At 41.6% G+C, this 17,354-nt stretch overlaps 1 protein-coding gene and 1 long non-coding RNA gene across 2 annotated transcripts; both read right to left on the bottom strand.

The window, feature by feature from the left end:
- Window positions 1–428: 428 nt before the first annotated feature.
- chn1 (chimerin 1) lies at window positions 429–10,274 on the bottom strand. The gene is made up of 7 exons (XM_070975665.1): window positions 9,498–10,274; window positions 7,984–8,068; window positions 4,814–4,987; window positions 3,309–3,386; window positions 2,420–2,557; window positions 1,693–1,798; window positions 429–1,304 (listed from the first exon to the last, which is right to left on the bottom strand). Exons 1-7 carry the CDS (start codon window positions 9,747–9,749, stop codon window positions 1,133–1,135), a joined length of 1,005 nt encoding a protein of 334 aa, XP_070831766.1. The 5' UTR covers window positions 9,750–10,274; the 3' UTR covers window positions 429–1,132.
- A 627-nt stretch (window positions 10,275–10,901) lies between these two features.
- LOC139340069 (uncharacterized) lies at window positions 10,902–17,129 on the bottom strand. Its single transcript, XR_011602935.1, has 3 exons — window positions 17,071–17,129; window positions 15,243–15,289; window positions 10,902–11,640 (listed from the first exon to the last, which is right to left on the bottom strand). It is a non-coding gene; the product is annotated as an uncharacterized lncRNA (long non-coding RNA).
- Window positions 17,130–17,354: the final 225 nt, after the last annotated feature.

Below are 17,354 nucleotides of genomic sequence, written 5' to 3'. Positions count from 1 at the left end.
AGGTTTTTAAGCATCTTTCAGCTTTTGTTTGTCCGGCTCACTCGACTGCTTCGGTTCACTGTCGCTGCTCTCACAGTGTTGTTTCCAGATGCCACAGGAAGCTGTTTACAGGAAAAATGCTCTGATGTAACCACAACCTCCCCCACACAAAATGGCTGACAGACATAGTTAGCAACATGCTGCTGAATGTAGTGGAGCATTTAGCAGCTTAAGAGCCAGATATTTCCCTTGGGAGTTGGTGGAGACCAAAAACAGAGCTAAAAGAGAGTGAATTTTGGACTTGCAATTGCCCAGTGACCAGAGACATGAATCCAAATGAACGATAATGTTGCTCCATATCTGCCGAATCTATAAATAAGCAGCAGTTTGCTCACGTTTACAGCTTGTTTCTTCTGCTCCCAGGTGGCCAAAAAAACTATTAATGCAGGTTTAATGCACAATTTGATGTAGATTTTTATTATGGCGACTCAGATGACCCATTAAGCACTTAATTTCTCAGAGTAAGGTTTAATAAATTAAACTGATCATGCAGAAGTTTTGTACAAAAACATTACAATAAAAAAAATTAAATCCACAAATAATGCTGTTTATAACACAATAAAAATGTTAAGGTCAGGCAAATGCACCAGTGTGTACACATGAACAGGAAAGGCTCATTCGACTACTTCAGGTTACATAAAAACAGCTGAGGAGATAAAAAAATACAGCATTGTAAAAATTACCCCAGAAAAATCAGTAGCTTATCTTTACATCCAGCTATACAATGTTTCACAGAAAAAACAGCGCGCAGCAGGCAGCTGGGAATGTGGACTATAACTACCACAGAACAGACAAAAGCAAAATCACAGCGCTACACCATCTTAACACATGCTGGGTTACGACTACAAAGCAACAAAGACCTCGCACCATGCATGCTGGTCTGCAAGCTTCTGAAAATCCCCCGACAAAAATGGGGAGACGTAAAGTTCATCATCCACGCCCAAAACAGGGGAGGACAGAAATTAGGTCAGTACTAGTCCATACGCAGGGCTTCTTAAAAAAATGTATCAATCAGTGTAATACAAACAGTCATTCAAAGTTTTTACACAAAAGAATGATTATGTATGTGTTCTATAAAAGTCCTGATCTGTGTTTAGAAGAGCACATCTTCGTTCTTAATGAGCACCTCCACCACCTGTCTCTGGTAGCGGATGTCATTGAGTGCTGTTATGGCGTCCAGGTTTGGCGCGCGCATCAGGGTGGGTCCGAAAACGATGGCCAGGTTCTCCGCGTTCATCAGGTTGAATTTCTCATTCTGTGTCACCCTGATAATGTGTATCAAAGTTAGAAACAAGTTGGAAATGAACAGATTGCATGAAAAGTACATGACCATTGCATCTCAATATCTTTAAGTAATATATCTCTGTACAGTTCATTTAGCCCTCAACAACTTCAAGCATGCAAAGAATTTGATTCATAGTACTCCAATTCAAAGCATCACGTCATCTGAATAATAGTTTTTAAACAAAGAGTTGTCACTGTCACTTTATATGATACATTTACTTATTTTTCCACTGACAGCTCTCCCTCATGCTCAAAAAAACCACACTTCTCTTCCTGCCTAACACAGTCAAAAAACATAATAATCCCCCTTTTCTGAAAACCCTGCCTGCTAATAATTTAGCTCTTACAGAGTTCGACCGGAGTTCTCACCTTTTCAAGTGCGCCATGAGGTACTTCAGAGTTTCAGTGTGTGATGGCGGCAGCAGAGCCAGAGCCTCGCGGAAAGCCTCCAGCTTCTTGTCTGGGTCTGTGAGCTCTGAACAGAAACAGAAAGGAGAGCTGCTGTAAAAAGTGGCCACAGTGCACTCTCTGACCTCAGAGGGCACACGCAGGGGTCAACTTAATAATTTCCTTGTGGGCTGAGAAGCCATTAGTTTCCAGGAGGAAATCTGGGCTGCTTGAGATGAGTGATGCAAATGGGCTCTGTGAATGTGCTCTGTATGCTTTTGTTTTGCAAATTAGAGGCATGAGTGAAGTTGAATAGTTTTTCAGGACTCCCTGAGTAGTAAGAACTATAAATTCAGTTGAAGTGAAGTTTGAAATAACAGCCAAGGACTGTGCTTGTGATGGCAGCATCTTCATAAAGTACAAAGAAAATGCAGCAAAGTGCAGTCCAATACAACAATGCCACAAAGCACAGCCTCAACAATATGCATATACATGTTGCAGAATTGGACTCCATCAGATACTGGTGTCTCTGTTATTTTGTCCACCCTGATTAGGCCAATATACTACAGCTGACAAATGTCACCCAGCAAATCGTTTCCACATGAACCGAAGTGACCACATGACATAAAGCTTTGAAGTGGACGTTAACCGCAGCAGAATCCAGCTGAAGCAGGTGTGTGTGCAACTAATTTGCCTTGTTGTGACTCACTTGCAGCCTCGATGAACCTTGGGTAAGCATCGTATGAGATGACGGGAACAGGCAAATCCCTTAGGTACAGTTTCAGTGCTCCAGTAATGATATTGATGTCTTCATAGGCTTTCCCTGAGATGTCTGTCTTCTCGCCATCTGTGAGGATGTGTGATGGAGACAAGAAGAAGAGAAGGGGAGTTTTTCACACTGGAAAACTGGCTGACATCAGCACTTTCACGTCACCATGTGAACTGAGGAATAAAGAGATCGTGTGAGGTGCGGGAGGGGGGAGAAAGGAATCTTCTCTCGCTCTGTATTTTGCAAAGTGGCTGCTATCATCCGCCTGGCCTGTTTTATTCTGACTTTCCCTCAGTTATGCATGCTTTCCAGAGAGGCCATGGCCTACTTGTGCAGGCAGACTGAACATCACAGTGCTGTGAGCTGGAATGACACTCTGTCATGGATGATCTCCCACATGCGGATCTAGCTAAGAGTTTAGCCCCGTGCTGCAGGGTTTTTCTTGTAGTTAAAATTCACACTGCACTGGGCCAAGACAGGCTCATTCTCACTAAGTCTATTACTGAATCCCAACACAGCGGAAGAGTTTTTTTTCCCCTTCCTTTACAGCTATGTTTGAGGCAGTGAGAGTACAGCCATGCTTTGTATCCCTTGAGGTCCCCCCATCTGTCCACACTGCGAAACCCTGCATGAGAGGGACATGTCAGGATAAGATCTAGGCTCCCAGATGGACAATAATCCTTCTCAAATGTGTCACTTTCTCATTAATCTGATTGTTCTGGGTGTCTTATGTAAACATATGTGAACACGCAATGTCAGTCGTCACGTTGTGAGCTGGCAGAAATCTGTAAAAAATAGTTACCACATGCAGAACCAAAGGAAGCCATACCTTTGTCAAACGCCATCTTGACTTCTTCCACTGAATCACTGAATCCAGATATTCTGTAGAGGCCCTCAGACTTCAGTCCTTGAGGAACAAATAAACAGCCTTTCAGACATCATCAGAGCTGTCATGAGTAATGTAGAAAAATTCACCTGCATGTATCGCCCAGGGTAATTTAGGAAATGCCATTAAGCACTCTTAAATATGCATAAGAAATTAAGGATAAAATGTCCACAATGTCACACAATGGAACAACATGGGCAGATGCGAATAGTTTTCTGCATCAGTGGGCAAAATAATAAAGACATAAATCAAATTTAGCTTCAGACATATTTTAGAGGGCAGACAATGAGGGAGCAATGAGTTTCCTACATAGTTGAATGATTTAACTGAAATGCAATCAAGTAAGGCAGCAGGAAACAGAGTAATGTATTCCTCATTACACGTTTACAATTACCGGCGCAGTCATCACTCCTCTCAGTCATCCCCCGCCCCAAAAACATTAACTCAGTTAGTAATGTAATCAGACTTTTAACACCTCAGACTGAGGAGAATGTGCTGTAGATGGCTTGCTTTGAAATTAGACGAAAGCTGTTCCACAACAAGCATCGTAAATACAGCAAACAGGAGCCATAAACTTCATTGCGAATGGCGTCTTAAAGGGGTCGTTTTGACAGAATTGCCTCTGCATAATGGCAGTTGAAAATGTTAAAATTAATTTTGTTTAATCCTAACCCATTTTAAATGATTGCATTTTGTAAATGATATTTCTAAATCATTTCAGAATAACTTTAGTGTTTCCTGATGTGACGGGACATGAGCTAAATGTCTTTATGTAAGCAAAGAAAGGCAGTAAGTGATTGTGATGATCTGTGATCTGTCTATGAAACTGATTCACTCCTTAATATTGAAATTTGAATACTACTTAATATTCATAGCTTTGAAACACTTCTGTCTGAACGTGCATTGGATTCCCCTTATTGATATTTCCAGAGGGTCATTTATGCATTTTCCAAAACTTAATATTTTTGTTTACAGGTTGCACAGATAGAGGATTTTTAAGTGTCCATTATTCAAGTGGCTCCGATTCATTTTCAGATCTAAAATTTAAGCCGGGTCAAAAAAAAAAATCAAGTTCCTAAAATTGGATTGATTAAATTCAACACTGGAAAATTCAATATGAATTTCAGAATTTTTTTTTTTTTTTTCAAATTCCAAAATTGTTAAAAGATAGATTGATATTTCAGTGCAATAAATTCAGCTGCATTTAAATTTCATTTCATTAAGTATTCAATCATGATTAAATGTCACAATTAGATTTTTAATTTCTTATAAGATTTTCATTATTCTGGCTCTTATTCTTCCTCTTCAGTTCAGTTCAATGGCCACGTTCACTCAAATCAGAGTTAAGTTGTGATGCTTTTAGGCCTTAAGATTAATTGAATGAACTAAACTGCATTCATCACATTTACATCTTGGGCATAAATGTCCAAACACCCTCCTAAACAAACCTCGTGACTCGATCTCTCGTATGCACATGTCCACCACCATGGGTCGCGCTGTGTTATAAGCGTTCACCAGGGTCGTGAGGTCACAGCTGTAGATTTTACGGATCTGTTTCAGGTCTGGCTTGCAGTCGTTGGGTACCAGAGGCGAACACTGTTTGTGGACGTTCAAACCACAATCTGCAGAGAGACAAAGAGACATCGTGAATATCTGCAGCAAAAAGTCAGAATGGACAGACGGTGTACGGTATATTTAGAATTTCTCAACCAAGGACTTTTATTTTTTGTATTTCAGTAAATCTGAACTGAGGATTATTATGTAAATTCATGTTCAACATCAGGTTCATTTTGATTTCGTTGGCTGGTTTCATGTGTGTGCTTTGGCTTGCAGAGGAGTGTAAATTCCCTTGATCAATATTTGCCCCCTAAAATGTCACAAGACCACTGGAGAGTTCCTCTCACTGAACCACACATGGCATTGGAGTCACCTTGAGCCCTGCACAGTTCCAAAGTCACCTCTGGACGACCATTAAAAACAGCCAAATAAAACAATGACAAAACACAACAAAAGATATTACTGTATTGAATATGTGAGAGTATATTTTTTCAGCTTGCATGAAAACATTTCTTACTGCAGGCAAAATGTGTTTGGTCATTATCAAATGCAGGGAAATTCTCTTTTTTTGATGTGTTCAGTTGCAGCCTCACTGGGTGTTCAAATAGCATATTAGTCATGATGTCAGTGTAAGTATCCCACATCGTGTTGGGTCTTCAGTCACAGCGGACAGGGCCTGAGGCACAGCTGTTTCAGGGCAGGATTCACCTTGTCGGGAACAGAGGAGCCCGTGGAGAGCAGATGCAGAGAGAGACTCTGCTTTGAAACAGAGACGCATGGAGGGAATTAGAGGAACAGTGAAAACGCTGTGGCCTGGAGGAGGGATAGTCAGCGCTGCTGCGTGCTCTATTCTTTTCCAAATCCAAGCTCACACACAATGGCTGTGGAAGCAGCAATTGAGGCGCTGCGGGCTACATTAGACCTAGTTTCCCAGACTAAAATGGGGCAGCTCTTCAAGCTCTTGGATCTTTTGAGCCGTCTCCAAGTTCTGAAAGGGTTTTTGTTTTTTTTGGCAAATGCTGTGTGCTTTTTGATTCCAAAAACATAAAATATAACATTTTGATCTCTCAGAACAATTGTTACTTTGTAATTTTAAATCAAAAATGTCTCTGAGAGCCAAGAATCTATGTTTCTGGAGAACCTCAGACAATATTTAGATTAATGTGGGTCCCTGGAGAAATTCACGGAGCCTGCATTTATATGCATTGATGCAGAAATGTAATTACCTTAAGAGATGATTCTCTTAAGGATATGAGACAGGCAGTATAATAGAGGAGAGCCTGTCATCAGACACAAATCTGCAGAGCTCCTGTTGTCCATGTGAGCACATTGATGGCCCTGGGTCCCAGGTGGGGCGGGTGAGGGTGAGACAGGGGCCTGAGGGACACCAGGAGACAGGGGGTGCTGCTTTACTGCACCGTCAGCTCTGTATCTGTTGCTATGGGGTGGAGACTGCAGCTCGGTTTTCGCTAAAGGGCTCTGAGAAGAGGTTTAATGGTGGCTGGTTGCTAATTTCTAATCAGCACATTATCACCGTGTCTATCTACCAGCAGAGTTACCAGTTAAAACCGGTCCCTGTCTGACTGAAACTGAAAACAAAAAAAACACCACTTGTATTTGTTAGATGGTCTGCTTTCTCCTACCAAGCATTTAAGTTAAACAGGGGTTGAGCCGCTTGACCTAGCTCTTTGGTTGAAGCCGCTGAATTTTAATGTGTGTGGAAACAGAGCTCCTTCCCCACGCTCCGAGCTCTGCTGCTCATTAAAGAGACATGCCAGCTTTGTTTTCCTTCACGGGCATGATGGGATGAGGCTGGGGGGCGTACACTGATGAGGAAATGTGGCACAACAAGCACAAGCAGAGGCTGGCTTCCTGGCACTCAGCCAAAAACAGTTCACACATACAAAAAGAAAAGGGGGTGGGAGAGCTTTTTTTTTTTTTGGTATGCAAATTTGATCAGCATGTGAGACTTTGCTGCCCCAGATTCTGGTAGCTGTGGTCGAGTTTGAAGGAATGGTGATGGAAGAGTCGATAAAGATTGGCTCCAAACATATGTGCCTTCCTTTAGATTGTTGTCAGCTTTCAAAATCAAGATGTTAATAATTAATGTCTGAGCTCCCACAGATTTGTGTGACATACTTTGTTTCATCAATAAAACATCAAAGACACACATCAGACTGTATTATAGCACTATTCTGGGATGTGAAATGAACCTAACAACAGCTGCAATGAAACTCAAATCTTTGTTAGTTTGAAGGTATTTGACAAGTAAAGGGGAAAATATAACAGAAGCATTTATCTCCCAATATCAGGTCTGAATGTGTGTATGTTCCAGCAATCACACAAAGTAAAGGAACATTCATAAAGGAGTGAAAATGACTGCAGATTGTAGGTTAATAATTAAATGAAATATGCTCACACTGTGGAAACATCAATGCAAAATGCATTTAGAAAAATACACAAAAAATGAGCTTTAAACATAATTTTGTGGGCTGCTGTAGTGAGCCTACTGTTGCCTGTTCACTGGGCTTTAATGCAGAAGATGTTCATCCATTAAAATCATGCAAGAGGAAACACAGATAGCCTTTGTTCTTGAAATGATGTCAATAAGATGTGAGGAACAACCAAGCCCTGAGCTGAAAAAAAAAAAAAAAAATCCAGTCCTTATTTCCAAAGAGAATAAAGGAAAATACCTTGAGGTGTTTAATGATAATCTGTCATCACTGATTGTGCTGAAACTCATTCTTCTGCCTGTTTGAACTGATTCACCCATTCACAAATCCAGTGAGGAAATTAGTGGGTCAGAAATAAGGTTTTAACACAGTGTAAAGTATCTGTTACATCATAGCAATGGAGTCCACATTCTGTTCTATTATACAACCCCTAATCCATAAACTACTGTTGGGATTTTAGATTAAAACTCGATAATCCAGCTCCAGATGCACTAAAAACCAAGTAACCCATATACAGTACACTAATGCTCACTTTGTACACCATGAAGATGCTGTGAATTGATGAGGTCGTTTACATAAGACTGTGTTCGCCTGAGAACAAGATGTACCTGAACATTTGACCCCCTGAGCCATCAGTCCCCACATGAAGCTGGCACAGTGTTCACACCAGTGAGGGCCTCGAAAGGTATGGACCTACAACGGAGAGGAAGACAATGACAGATATTAGTGATGAAGTGCGATGGCATTAACAGAGAGAGAGCGCAGCAGGGGGTTGCAGCCATTCAGTCCATAGAAAACCCATCTCCTTTTTTAACTGGCCATGAGAACTGTAGGTGCTGCCATCTTGAATGAGGCAGAGGAGGAGGATTATTAGTGGGTGGAGGAGGACTGTTGTTCAAACACAGCCTCAAACTGACAGCACTGAGGTGGGTGCAGAGGTGACTTGCAGCAGGCCAGGCTTTGCCATCTTGGCACAGCAGGATTTGACACTTCACCACAGCAAAGGTGCAAATTGTCAGGGAAATTTGCTATGGAAACAGAGAAGGCCACCTTGCTTGTGTAGGAGAAGGGAGCCCCCACGCTCCATCAGGTAACAACAGCCCAGCCAATCAGGGAGGCCTCTGGGAGCAAGAGCAAGCCACAGCTCTCCATGTTTCTCTCCGTGCAGTATGTCAGCAGCGCATACAGCAGGCTGATTTGGTAAAGAACTGCACGTTTCTGGTAGGCAGACGATCGTGGTGTTAACAAATGTTAAGAAGAAGAAGTTCTTTGACAGTCAGCCATCATTATCACAATCAGCTGGAGTGATGTCATTTCTTTAGGCACCTTTCCATGTTTACAGAATCTCATAGTTGCACTTTGTGCTGCTATTGACTCACTATAGGATCATATGATTATTCATACTGTATCATGCCTGTTTAAAGGCAAGAAAAACATCAAAATGCAGGTGATGGATGTGCTTAGCTGGAGTAATTAATGTATGAGGCTGTGGTTTGAAAACAGGCCAAACTGTAGTTTAACTTGATAAATTTGTTGTTGTACCTGTTAAAGTGATTCATTTGCAAAGTTTCAAATTGAAAGACTTATTTTAACACCCAGATATGAAATTATGTTTTGTACATGCACTAAAATACTCTCTTTAGCATGAATTTACTCAAATTAAACATTATCCTTTCAACACAGGACACTGTTAAAATACTGAAACGTAACATTCAGCGATACAAGAGAGGGACGCAGCTGAAAGAGTTTGCTAAGCATCAGCAGTTCGAAAGCCTTGAAGGTAATATTTCACCTGCTGCTCTCCGTTCCATTAACCAGCCAAGCTAAGTGAGCCTGAGCCAAACAGGGAATCACTCCTCCACTGTTTCCCCTCTCCATCGGCCTAATCTCTCCATCTGGTGCTCAAACTAACAGCAGTGCTCCACAGACCACCCAACAGATTTTCTTTTGATAAAGGCTCACTGGACAGACCAAAAACAGCTCTGTTTGTCCCCCCCCCCACCCCCAAATCTCTCACAAGGCAAGCATGAGAAGCAGCCCTCTGACCGCACATGATGAAATTAAAGCAACATTTTGATGCAAAACGGCTGACAAGAGTTCTATAAGTTGACTCCAGTCTCACCTTGAAGTTGTGGACTTTCTCAGATTTGGGTGTCCGGTCGCTCTCCTTCAGAGTGGCTCTGCGGACCAGTGAGGTGAGCTGTGAATAGGCGAATAGTTTAAGTGGCTGCCAGAAAGTGGCTGGAGGTTTCTGTGGCCCCATCCTCATCCCCAGAGCTGCCGCCAGCATATCCTCCTGATTGGCCTCTCGCTTGGCCTTTTGCACCAGGGACTTCTCTTCCTTGCGAACCTCATAGGACTCTCTAGATGGCATTCTGGTGCTGCAGTCTCCCAAACCAGGTGGAGGAACAAACCCAGTGGAAAAAAGTCCCCCAAAAAATGAAGGGAAAACTCTTTGATGCTCAGAGCAAGTCTATATCAAATGATATTACTTGCATTGTCACAATTAAATAGAGACATCACAGAAAAGAAAGTGCAATTTTGAATCATATAAAACAGTCTGGAAATCACTGAATAGAGTCCAAAAGAAAAAAAAAACACTGTGGTCCTTATTAAATCCTCTCACTGCAGAGACAGTAGATCAAGTGGAGCCTCTGTGATAGGAGTGCCAGGTTTTATACAAAAGAGGTGCAGCCTTGAGTGCTCATGTGGTTCTCTGGGAACGTGTATGCAGATGAGATGAGTGGTTGTGCTAATCCTCTCCTCCCTGTGCAGAGCTGATATTCTCCCTGGAACAGAGACAGCACACTGTTGTGTATGGATGCTGTCTGGGCGGGCAGAGTGAGGGGGAGGAGTACAGGGGCGGACTCTGTAGTAGACACAGCAGATTAAATGGATCCCACCAGCCAATCACAGCACGGACACAGCGGCTTTATAGTAACCACCACCCCGCCCCCACACAACCATCTACATCAGATATACAAGCAGGGGAGCCTGGGTAGGATGAAATGAGAGTGGGATGATAATGAGCAATGAATGAGTCATGCATCAAGAGTGGGCTGCTGCCTGCAGAACTTGCGACAGCAGTGGGCCGTTGGAGAGGAGCTATTTTCAAAATCATGTTGCCACAGAAACTGGTCATGACTGGGACCACGAAAAGCAAAAACACAAAAGCACAAAGCACACACGCAAAATATGAGAGCAGCTATATTAATGCGCACTTTAATACAAAGAGATGTTCCAGCTATCAAACACAGAACAGAAATTCCATTTTCACCACCGAGCATCAGGACTGAAAACTAAGGGGGAAAACAAAACCTAAATATAAATGAATGAAGACTAAACAGAAATATAAAGCAGCTCCTAAAGAAATTTTCATTGTTTTTAACAATCTAACAATCCATCCACAACATGATGAAACAGCTTTGAAATCTCCACTTTGGCATATTAAATAAGATTAAATAAGCTCTGCTTGAGAACTCTATTTTGTGTTTTTAATATCTTTCAACGTTGAATTCCATGTCTCTTGTGCACATTGAATTGCCTTTGGTTATGTCACATGCAAACAACAAATAAAGAATGTAAACATCACCCTGAATGAATGATAAACGACATTTTGAATTGTATAAAATATGATCCAGTTTAATAATTTGTGTCATAAATCAATATTCACATCTTACATGATGATAAAATATATAATAAAGAATTCAGCATATGTCTGGAAGCTGGCAGCCTTTTCTTCCTCTGCAGTCTTTGTCTGAACATTCATTTCCTTGAGGTTTACACTGATGCAAGCGACGTGTTGTGTGTATGCAAATGAACTCTCAAATATAGCATCATGATAGGGATGTGGGAGAAAGAAAGGATCTCCAACCTGCTTCTGTAATTCACGCTGCAAGTCAAATGTGATTATGCTCCCACGTCTCAGAGACTAAAAGTCAGACACTCTTAAAGTGCAACGCTCTCACCTCTCGCAGAGGACAGCAGGAGAGGAAGTGACTGTACAGACTCTCCTTCAGAAATCAATCAGGGCTGCTGAAGCTCTCGCTGCCCCCACCTCAGCAGAGAGTTATCAAAATGAGAGCATGAGCAGTGGAGGGGAGCAGAGAAGGGGCTTTGAAGATCAGTGTACTTATGTAGAATGGCATCCCAAACTGTGGTGTCTGGCAGGGTACGGATCACAACATGAAAGACGTGACACAGAGGGCTTCCAGTGCAGCTCTCCCCTCTCATGCTCAGTGAACGGTCTCTGCTCAGGAGGGTACCTGAGAGTGGTATAGATAAAAGACGGTAAGAGCCTTTTATATGCGCCGGTTCATCCTCTCAGACCCTGAGCACTTTAGAGGGGTTTGCAGCGTAATTGCGTTGCCTGCTGTTAAGTGCAGTGTCTGACTCCCAGGATGTGGCTTGCTTTGAACGCAGCTCTAATTGACACTGATTGATTTGCTTGTCTTCCAAACATGTCCAGAGATGGGACTCTTGAGGATGGATGCATACAGTGCGGTGTCTTTACATCTCTGCGATGTCCATCTGTGTCCAAGCCTGGACATGTGAGCCTGTCTGAATGTTTGTGTCCATCCAGAATTAAGATTTTAATAATGATCCTTACTCGATTTGATTGTGATTTGACCCAGAAACCCACACAAAACTTTCTCGCACTTTGTTTAAACTTTATTTTCCGCGCTCCCTCCCACTCTATCTTAAGCCATTAAGCTGTTGAAGACATGCTGACGATTTCTGCGGGCTATGAAGGTTGTTACATAAGGAAGTGATACTCTAATGCACTGCTGACCCAGCACTAGCATAAACACCCATTACGAGGACGGCAGAATTTGCTCTCATGATCCCATGATGAACTCTCATGGCTATGATGTCTACCTCACTCTCTCACATAATGTTCAGCACTTGTTTACGATAAATAAATAACAGTTGTCATAAGCAGAATCTAAACTTCATAATTCACAGGCAAACCAAATGGCAGGCAGATTTAGTGATGCAAACACTTATTAATATAAGTCTGCTGAACCTCATCCTTGAGTAAAGCTGAAAATCATGAAGTTACATAATGTTATATAACCGGAAACTACAGCATAATGACGAGAGTGAGAGCCAGGGTGTTATAATGGAGTCCAAGAATATAGAGGATGGATGTCAGAACTAGGGTGCCTGCACACTGAAAGCTTTCAGTAGAGCTGCATGCCATTAAACTTATGAAATGACTATGATAAATTCGAGTTTTGTCATGCATTGTAGGTCATCACGCTGTGACTGGAGCGTCTTTGATATTTTCAAGCCACTTAAAATGAAGCAAATAAGGACCTGCAGCCTGGAACATTTCTGCAAGCCATGGGCAATTTAAATTTGTGCTTTCATTTGTATCATGTCAACATTTCTATTGTAGATATGACGTGATGTCATTCAGATTACCGTTAGATGTGCATGTGTTTTCTCATGGGGAGAACATTTTCTAGCCGTGTTTGCGACAACAACAAAAGCAGGTATTTTAAGCCAAACCATGATCCTTTCCTGACCCTAACCAACTGGTTTTGTGCCTAAACCAAACCAGACCTAAACCACAGTGCCACAATGTGACATTAAAAATTAAAGTTTATAGTTTGAAGATAAAAAGTAACCTACTCATGGTCAAGAAATATGAAGTTTCAGCATATCCATGGTTTGCAGAAACAATACCAACATTTATTCTGGAGACCGGGTTGCCCACTGAAGTAATAACAAATCCATTACACAATCATCCATTTTTGGACCAGGAAGAGGACAGAGGACAAAGTGGATCGAAGACACAGAAAGGCTGCATGCTTTCAGCCACCACTACTGAGAAAATACCACATATGCATAAGATGCAGCTCAAATCGTTGTGTTTTCTGCGGGGGTTGCAAGAAACCTGGAACAAATTACACCATATTTTACAGAGACAAATAGATTACTTGGATGTGGCTGGAACAGTCTGTGCTCTGACAGTGATGTATGGTAGGCCGCTATCACGGTTTGCTATTCACACAGCAAGGTCAGAACAAACGTCGGACACCCTCTTTACAATGCATAGGCACAATATAGTGTGAGGCTGTAGACACCGCTACATTTTAAACTGTAGATTTATCCTAGTCTGTGTATATATAAACATGTTGCAATGGTCCAACCTGTGCCACCTGCCTAAAAAATCAGTTTAAATAGAGAAATCTTTGCTCACTGAAGCGGTCCTGATAGATGCGTGCATTGCATAACAGTAACAGCCTAGTTTGAAAATGTCAGAAACACAATGGTGAGCATAACAGTGACTCAGTGCTTCAATGACGTGGAAGCAAATCAGTCATCACTTCACTGCTGTCACGCTTCATGCGCACAATAAACAACACAACCTTGACAGAAAACCTTTAAAATGTGTTTCTCTGCTCACACAGAGCTGTAACAACTGGTAGGAGGAAATAAAATAAAGTTAAATTCATCCCCTACAGCTCCCCCAAAATCCTGAAGATAGCAGTCTATCTAGCTATCTAGCACTATAAGTATTACCTTATATGCTTTATTGAGAATTTGTGGAGGTCCCACAACCAAGACTAATCTCACATCTACAGCCAGTCATGTACAAATGCTGCCATTAATCCTGCCTTGAGAAATAATTTGGTTACCGCAAATCATCTGCTTTGGAATCACCTGCTTTTACAAAGAGCGACTGTATTATATGGAATGACAAATGGTTGTGAAGAATAATTAAAAGGCTTGAGTAGTCCTTTATCTCTGTGTGGCTCTGCAGAGAGCAGTTTCCCCAAGCATCACTTTGAATGCCAGTGTTTAGAGCTTGATGAATGACTCATTGTGCATCGGCTATTTTGGCAACAGGGTGATGATAACAGGATAGAATGATCTAGTTAATGCCGCAAATATTTAGTCGGTCTTTGGGTGTTTTAACAGAATGCCAAAGGAATGCTGCAGAATATGAAAAGGTTGGGTTTGTTTGCTTTTCCAGCAGGAAAGCATTTAATTCTGAAAGGATTAGTTCAACATTTTGGGGATTTCTCTTTCTTTCCAAAAGTGAATCTCAGTTTCATGCCTGTGTGAAATACATCCTTGAACCTCAATGACTGGATAGGCCAACTGTCAGTGACTCCTAAACTGACATACTGTATGTCACCATTGGAGAGCACCAGAGCCAAACCAGTCCACTGACTGTCATGAGGTGGACCTTCATCGTACTGCACCTTTGTCCTCATGTCATTAACATTGTGAAGAGTTAGTTTGCTTAGGTTTAGATAACAAGACTACCTGGCTAGCTGAAGCTATGGGGGGCTTTACTTTTGGACTATCACCTCTTGAGGTTTAAAGTGGTATAAGGAGACAGACCAGAGATAGCTGGTTAGCATGCTAACTTCAGTAGATAACACAACACATAGACTTCTTTGACGCGGTGTCAGAACTGTTACTCCTTCATATTCTGTTAATGTGTCATTTTTTTCAATGTTTTAAACTATAATTCTGGCCATGTCTTCCATATTACACCTTAAAACTTAAAGTGTCTGTAGCCAAAGGTTTCTGCGCTTCTCCTCCTTAAATATTGCCAATAAAGAACGATGTCAACAAAACAATAAAATCAGTGAATAAAACATTCAAGTTTTCTGTGTTATTCACTGCTTCTTGCTCTGCTAAGAAAAGAAAAAGAAAAAAGAAGAATTGGATGCATCTGCAAACAAGCTGTGAAGGTAACTTTAGAAATACTTCATAATCTCCCTGTGTGAGCGTCCAGCATGGATTCTCTGAGTGCAGAACATCACACACTGGTCTCTTAATCATGGATGGATAGAGCAGCTTATATCAGCGATGCATTTTTTTTCTCACTCTTATGTAACTGTACCTTACTCCTCCGCATCCCCGGAGAGAATAAGAAGTCCCTGCAGCTTCCTGAAAGACAGCGAGGTTTCATGATCGGCTCTTACACAATCAGTTTCGGTCTCAGTAACAGGTGGCGGGTCAGAGGTCTTTGATGCCTCATGCCACATACATTCTGTGCACTTTTTGCACAAGTTTGCAACTTCCTAATAATTTTTCAATCATCTCTGAACTTTCCAGGAATTATTCATATCATGTGGCACTACATATGTCACATAGATAAACTAGAGCCCAATTATTCCAAGTAACTGGAAAGCTAGTGACCAAAAGACAAGCATACAATTCAACATATAAGAAGAGAGAAGCTTTGATTAATTATTATTTGCTTGGGTTTAAATGCAGCAGTTCTTTCAAAGAAATTCTTCTGGAAATCAACTGTTTTTAAACTCAACACGACTGAAAACAGTTACAGAACCAAATTACACCCTCCTTCCAGGAAACGACCTAGAAATCATTAGGACATCATAAGGAAATAACGACCCATAAAATAATGCATTAACCTTGTTTTCATGGTACAGGCCAGTGGTTCTCAAACTGCGGGGCGGGCCCCACTCACGAGGAATACAGCCACTGCAGGGGGGCTGTGGATGACGGGGGAAAAACATGGAGAGAACAAGATTTATGTTGGGAAAAAAGAACAAACAAGCACTTTCTGATGCTATTGCGCTGACATTTATGTAGCTACACTTCAACTTGGATCCTTTTTTATTACATGACAAAAAACCACTTTATTTTTTAGTAGAAAATGTGCTGGTGCTGTGGCCTGATTTGCCGATGTCTGTGGACAGGTGGCCCTGAGTCACATTCTGGCAGCAGGTCTTGACTTCTGGTCAGTAATCTGCTCAGTGTCTGCTCTGGCTGAAGAGGACACAAACCTGTGGAGTGCTGACCATATTGTATCTTTTATGTCTCACAGACTGCAGAAAAACAGCATCTGTTTAGAGTGCCAGGTTCCCATGAGAATAATGTTTCTGAGCCAGTGGACTTTTTTCATACGCTGGTGGTTATCTCACCAGCTGAAATTAGCTGACTGGTCCCGTGAGGAGGCAATGTTAATAGATATTTTAGAGGTGCTGATGTATGAATAATTTGATTAGCACGCTTTATATTACTCAACACTGAAAACATATCACATCCTGAGCAACAGAGTGAGTTCTTTACGATGAAAGAAAACGCACCTCATGTTTGTAATTAACACTAGGAGGACAGAATAAAAGCCATCAGTCAGAGAGTCAAATAAGACATAATAATGCAACGTTGTGAGAGCTATTCTCTGCCAGCGCAGAGCTCTCCACAACTGTGGCAAGGTAGCCTGCAGCTCAAATCATCTCTGGAAATATTCTGGGCTCAGCTCGTGAAAATGTCTGACAGTTTTAGAAGCAGCAGCAGCGTGAACACTTCTGCAGGGAATGACAGAGCAAGTTAAGCACCGAGGTAGACCGTTAAAAATAACTCCACATTCTCATCATATAAATATGCAATATTCCCCCGAAAATCTTTGGAGTACTGATGACACACCCAGCTCCTGCCTAAAGGGTGCTAAAACATTACAGTGTTGGCATTAGGAGCGGCGGCTTTGGTCATTCAGTGTCAGTGTCGAGGAGATAATGTCACTGTCATGTTCTCTGTGCTTAATATGTTTGGTACAATTATTGTTTAGCCTGACTAGGACTGAATGCACCACCTCTGTGTCACCACAGTAAATATCGTGATACATTAGCAATTGAGTTTGGTTTAACCCTAATCCTTCCAGTATATTTAAGCATACAAGGACTATCGACAGACAATCTTACCTCAGGGCGGTCGATGGAGCACATGAGGAAGATCTGTGTCAGCTGCATCTCTGTCTGTCTCCTGCAAAATGACGAGCTAGTGAGTTAATTGGTAGAGACTAAAAACTGCTTTGTGGTGCTGGTCGTGTTGGAGCTCCAAATTTATGACTCTTCTGTTTCTTTCTGTTGTCAAATTTAATGATGGCATTATAACAAGACTATAAATCAATGCAATCTGTGCAATTCTTCATTTCCTGTACAATTTTCTTTATCTTTTCCATTATTTTATATACTGCTACATGCTT

The sequence above is a fragment of the Chaetodon trifascialis genome, chromosome 12 (assembly GCF_039877785.1).
Source record: "Chaetodon trifascialis isolate fChaTrf1 chromosome 12, fChaTrf1.hap1, whole genome shotgun sequence".
NCBI classification, from domain to species: Eukaryota; Metazoa; Chordata; class Actinopteri; order Chaetodontiformes; family Chaetodontidae; genus Chaetodon; species Chaetodon trifascialis.
This window is presented reverse-complemented; position numbering and strand designations above follow the sequence as displayed.

What these genes read in the sequence shown, in the direction of transcription:
- chn1 (XM_070975665.1), bottom strand. Translation starts at nt 9,749, where the DNA reads ATGCCATCTAGAGAGTCCTATGAGGTTCGCAAGGAAGAGAAGTCCCTG. An exon ending in AGAAAGTCCACAACTTCAAG is followed by an intron (nt 8,069 to 9,497) that starts GTGAGACTGGAG and finishes TCTCCGTTGTAG; the next exon opens with GTCCATACCTTTCGAGGCCC. An exon ending in TCAGGGGGTCAAATGTTCAG is followed by an intron (nt 4,988 to 7,983) that starts GTACATCTTGTT and finishes GTCTCTCTGCAG; the next exon opens with ATTGTGGTTTGAACGTCCAC.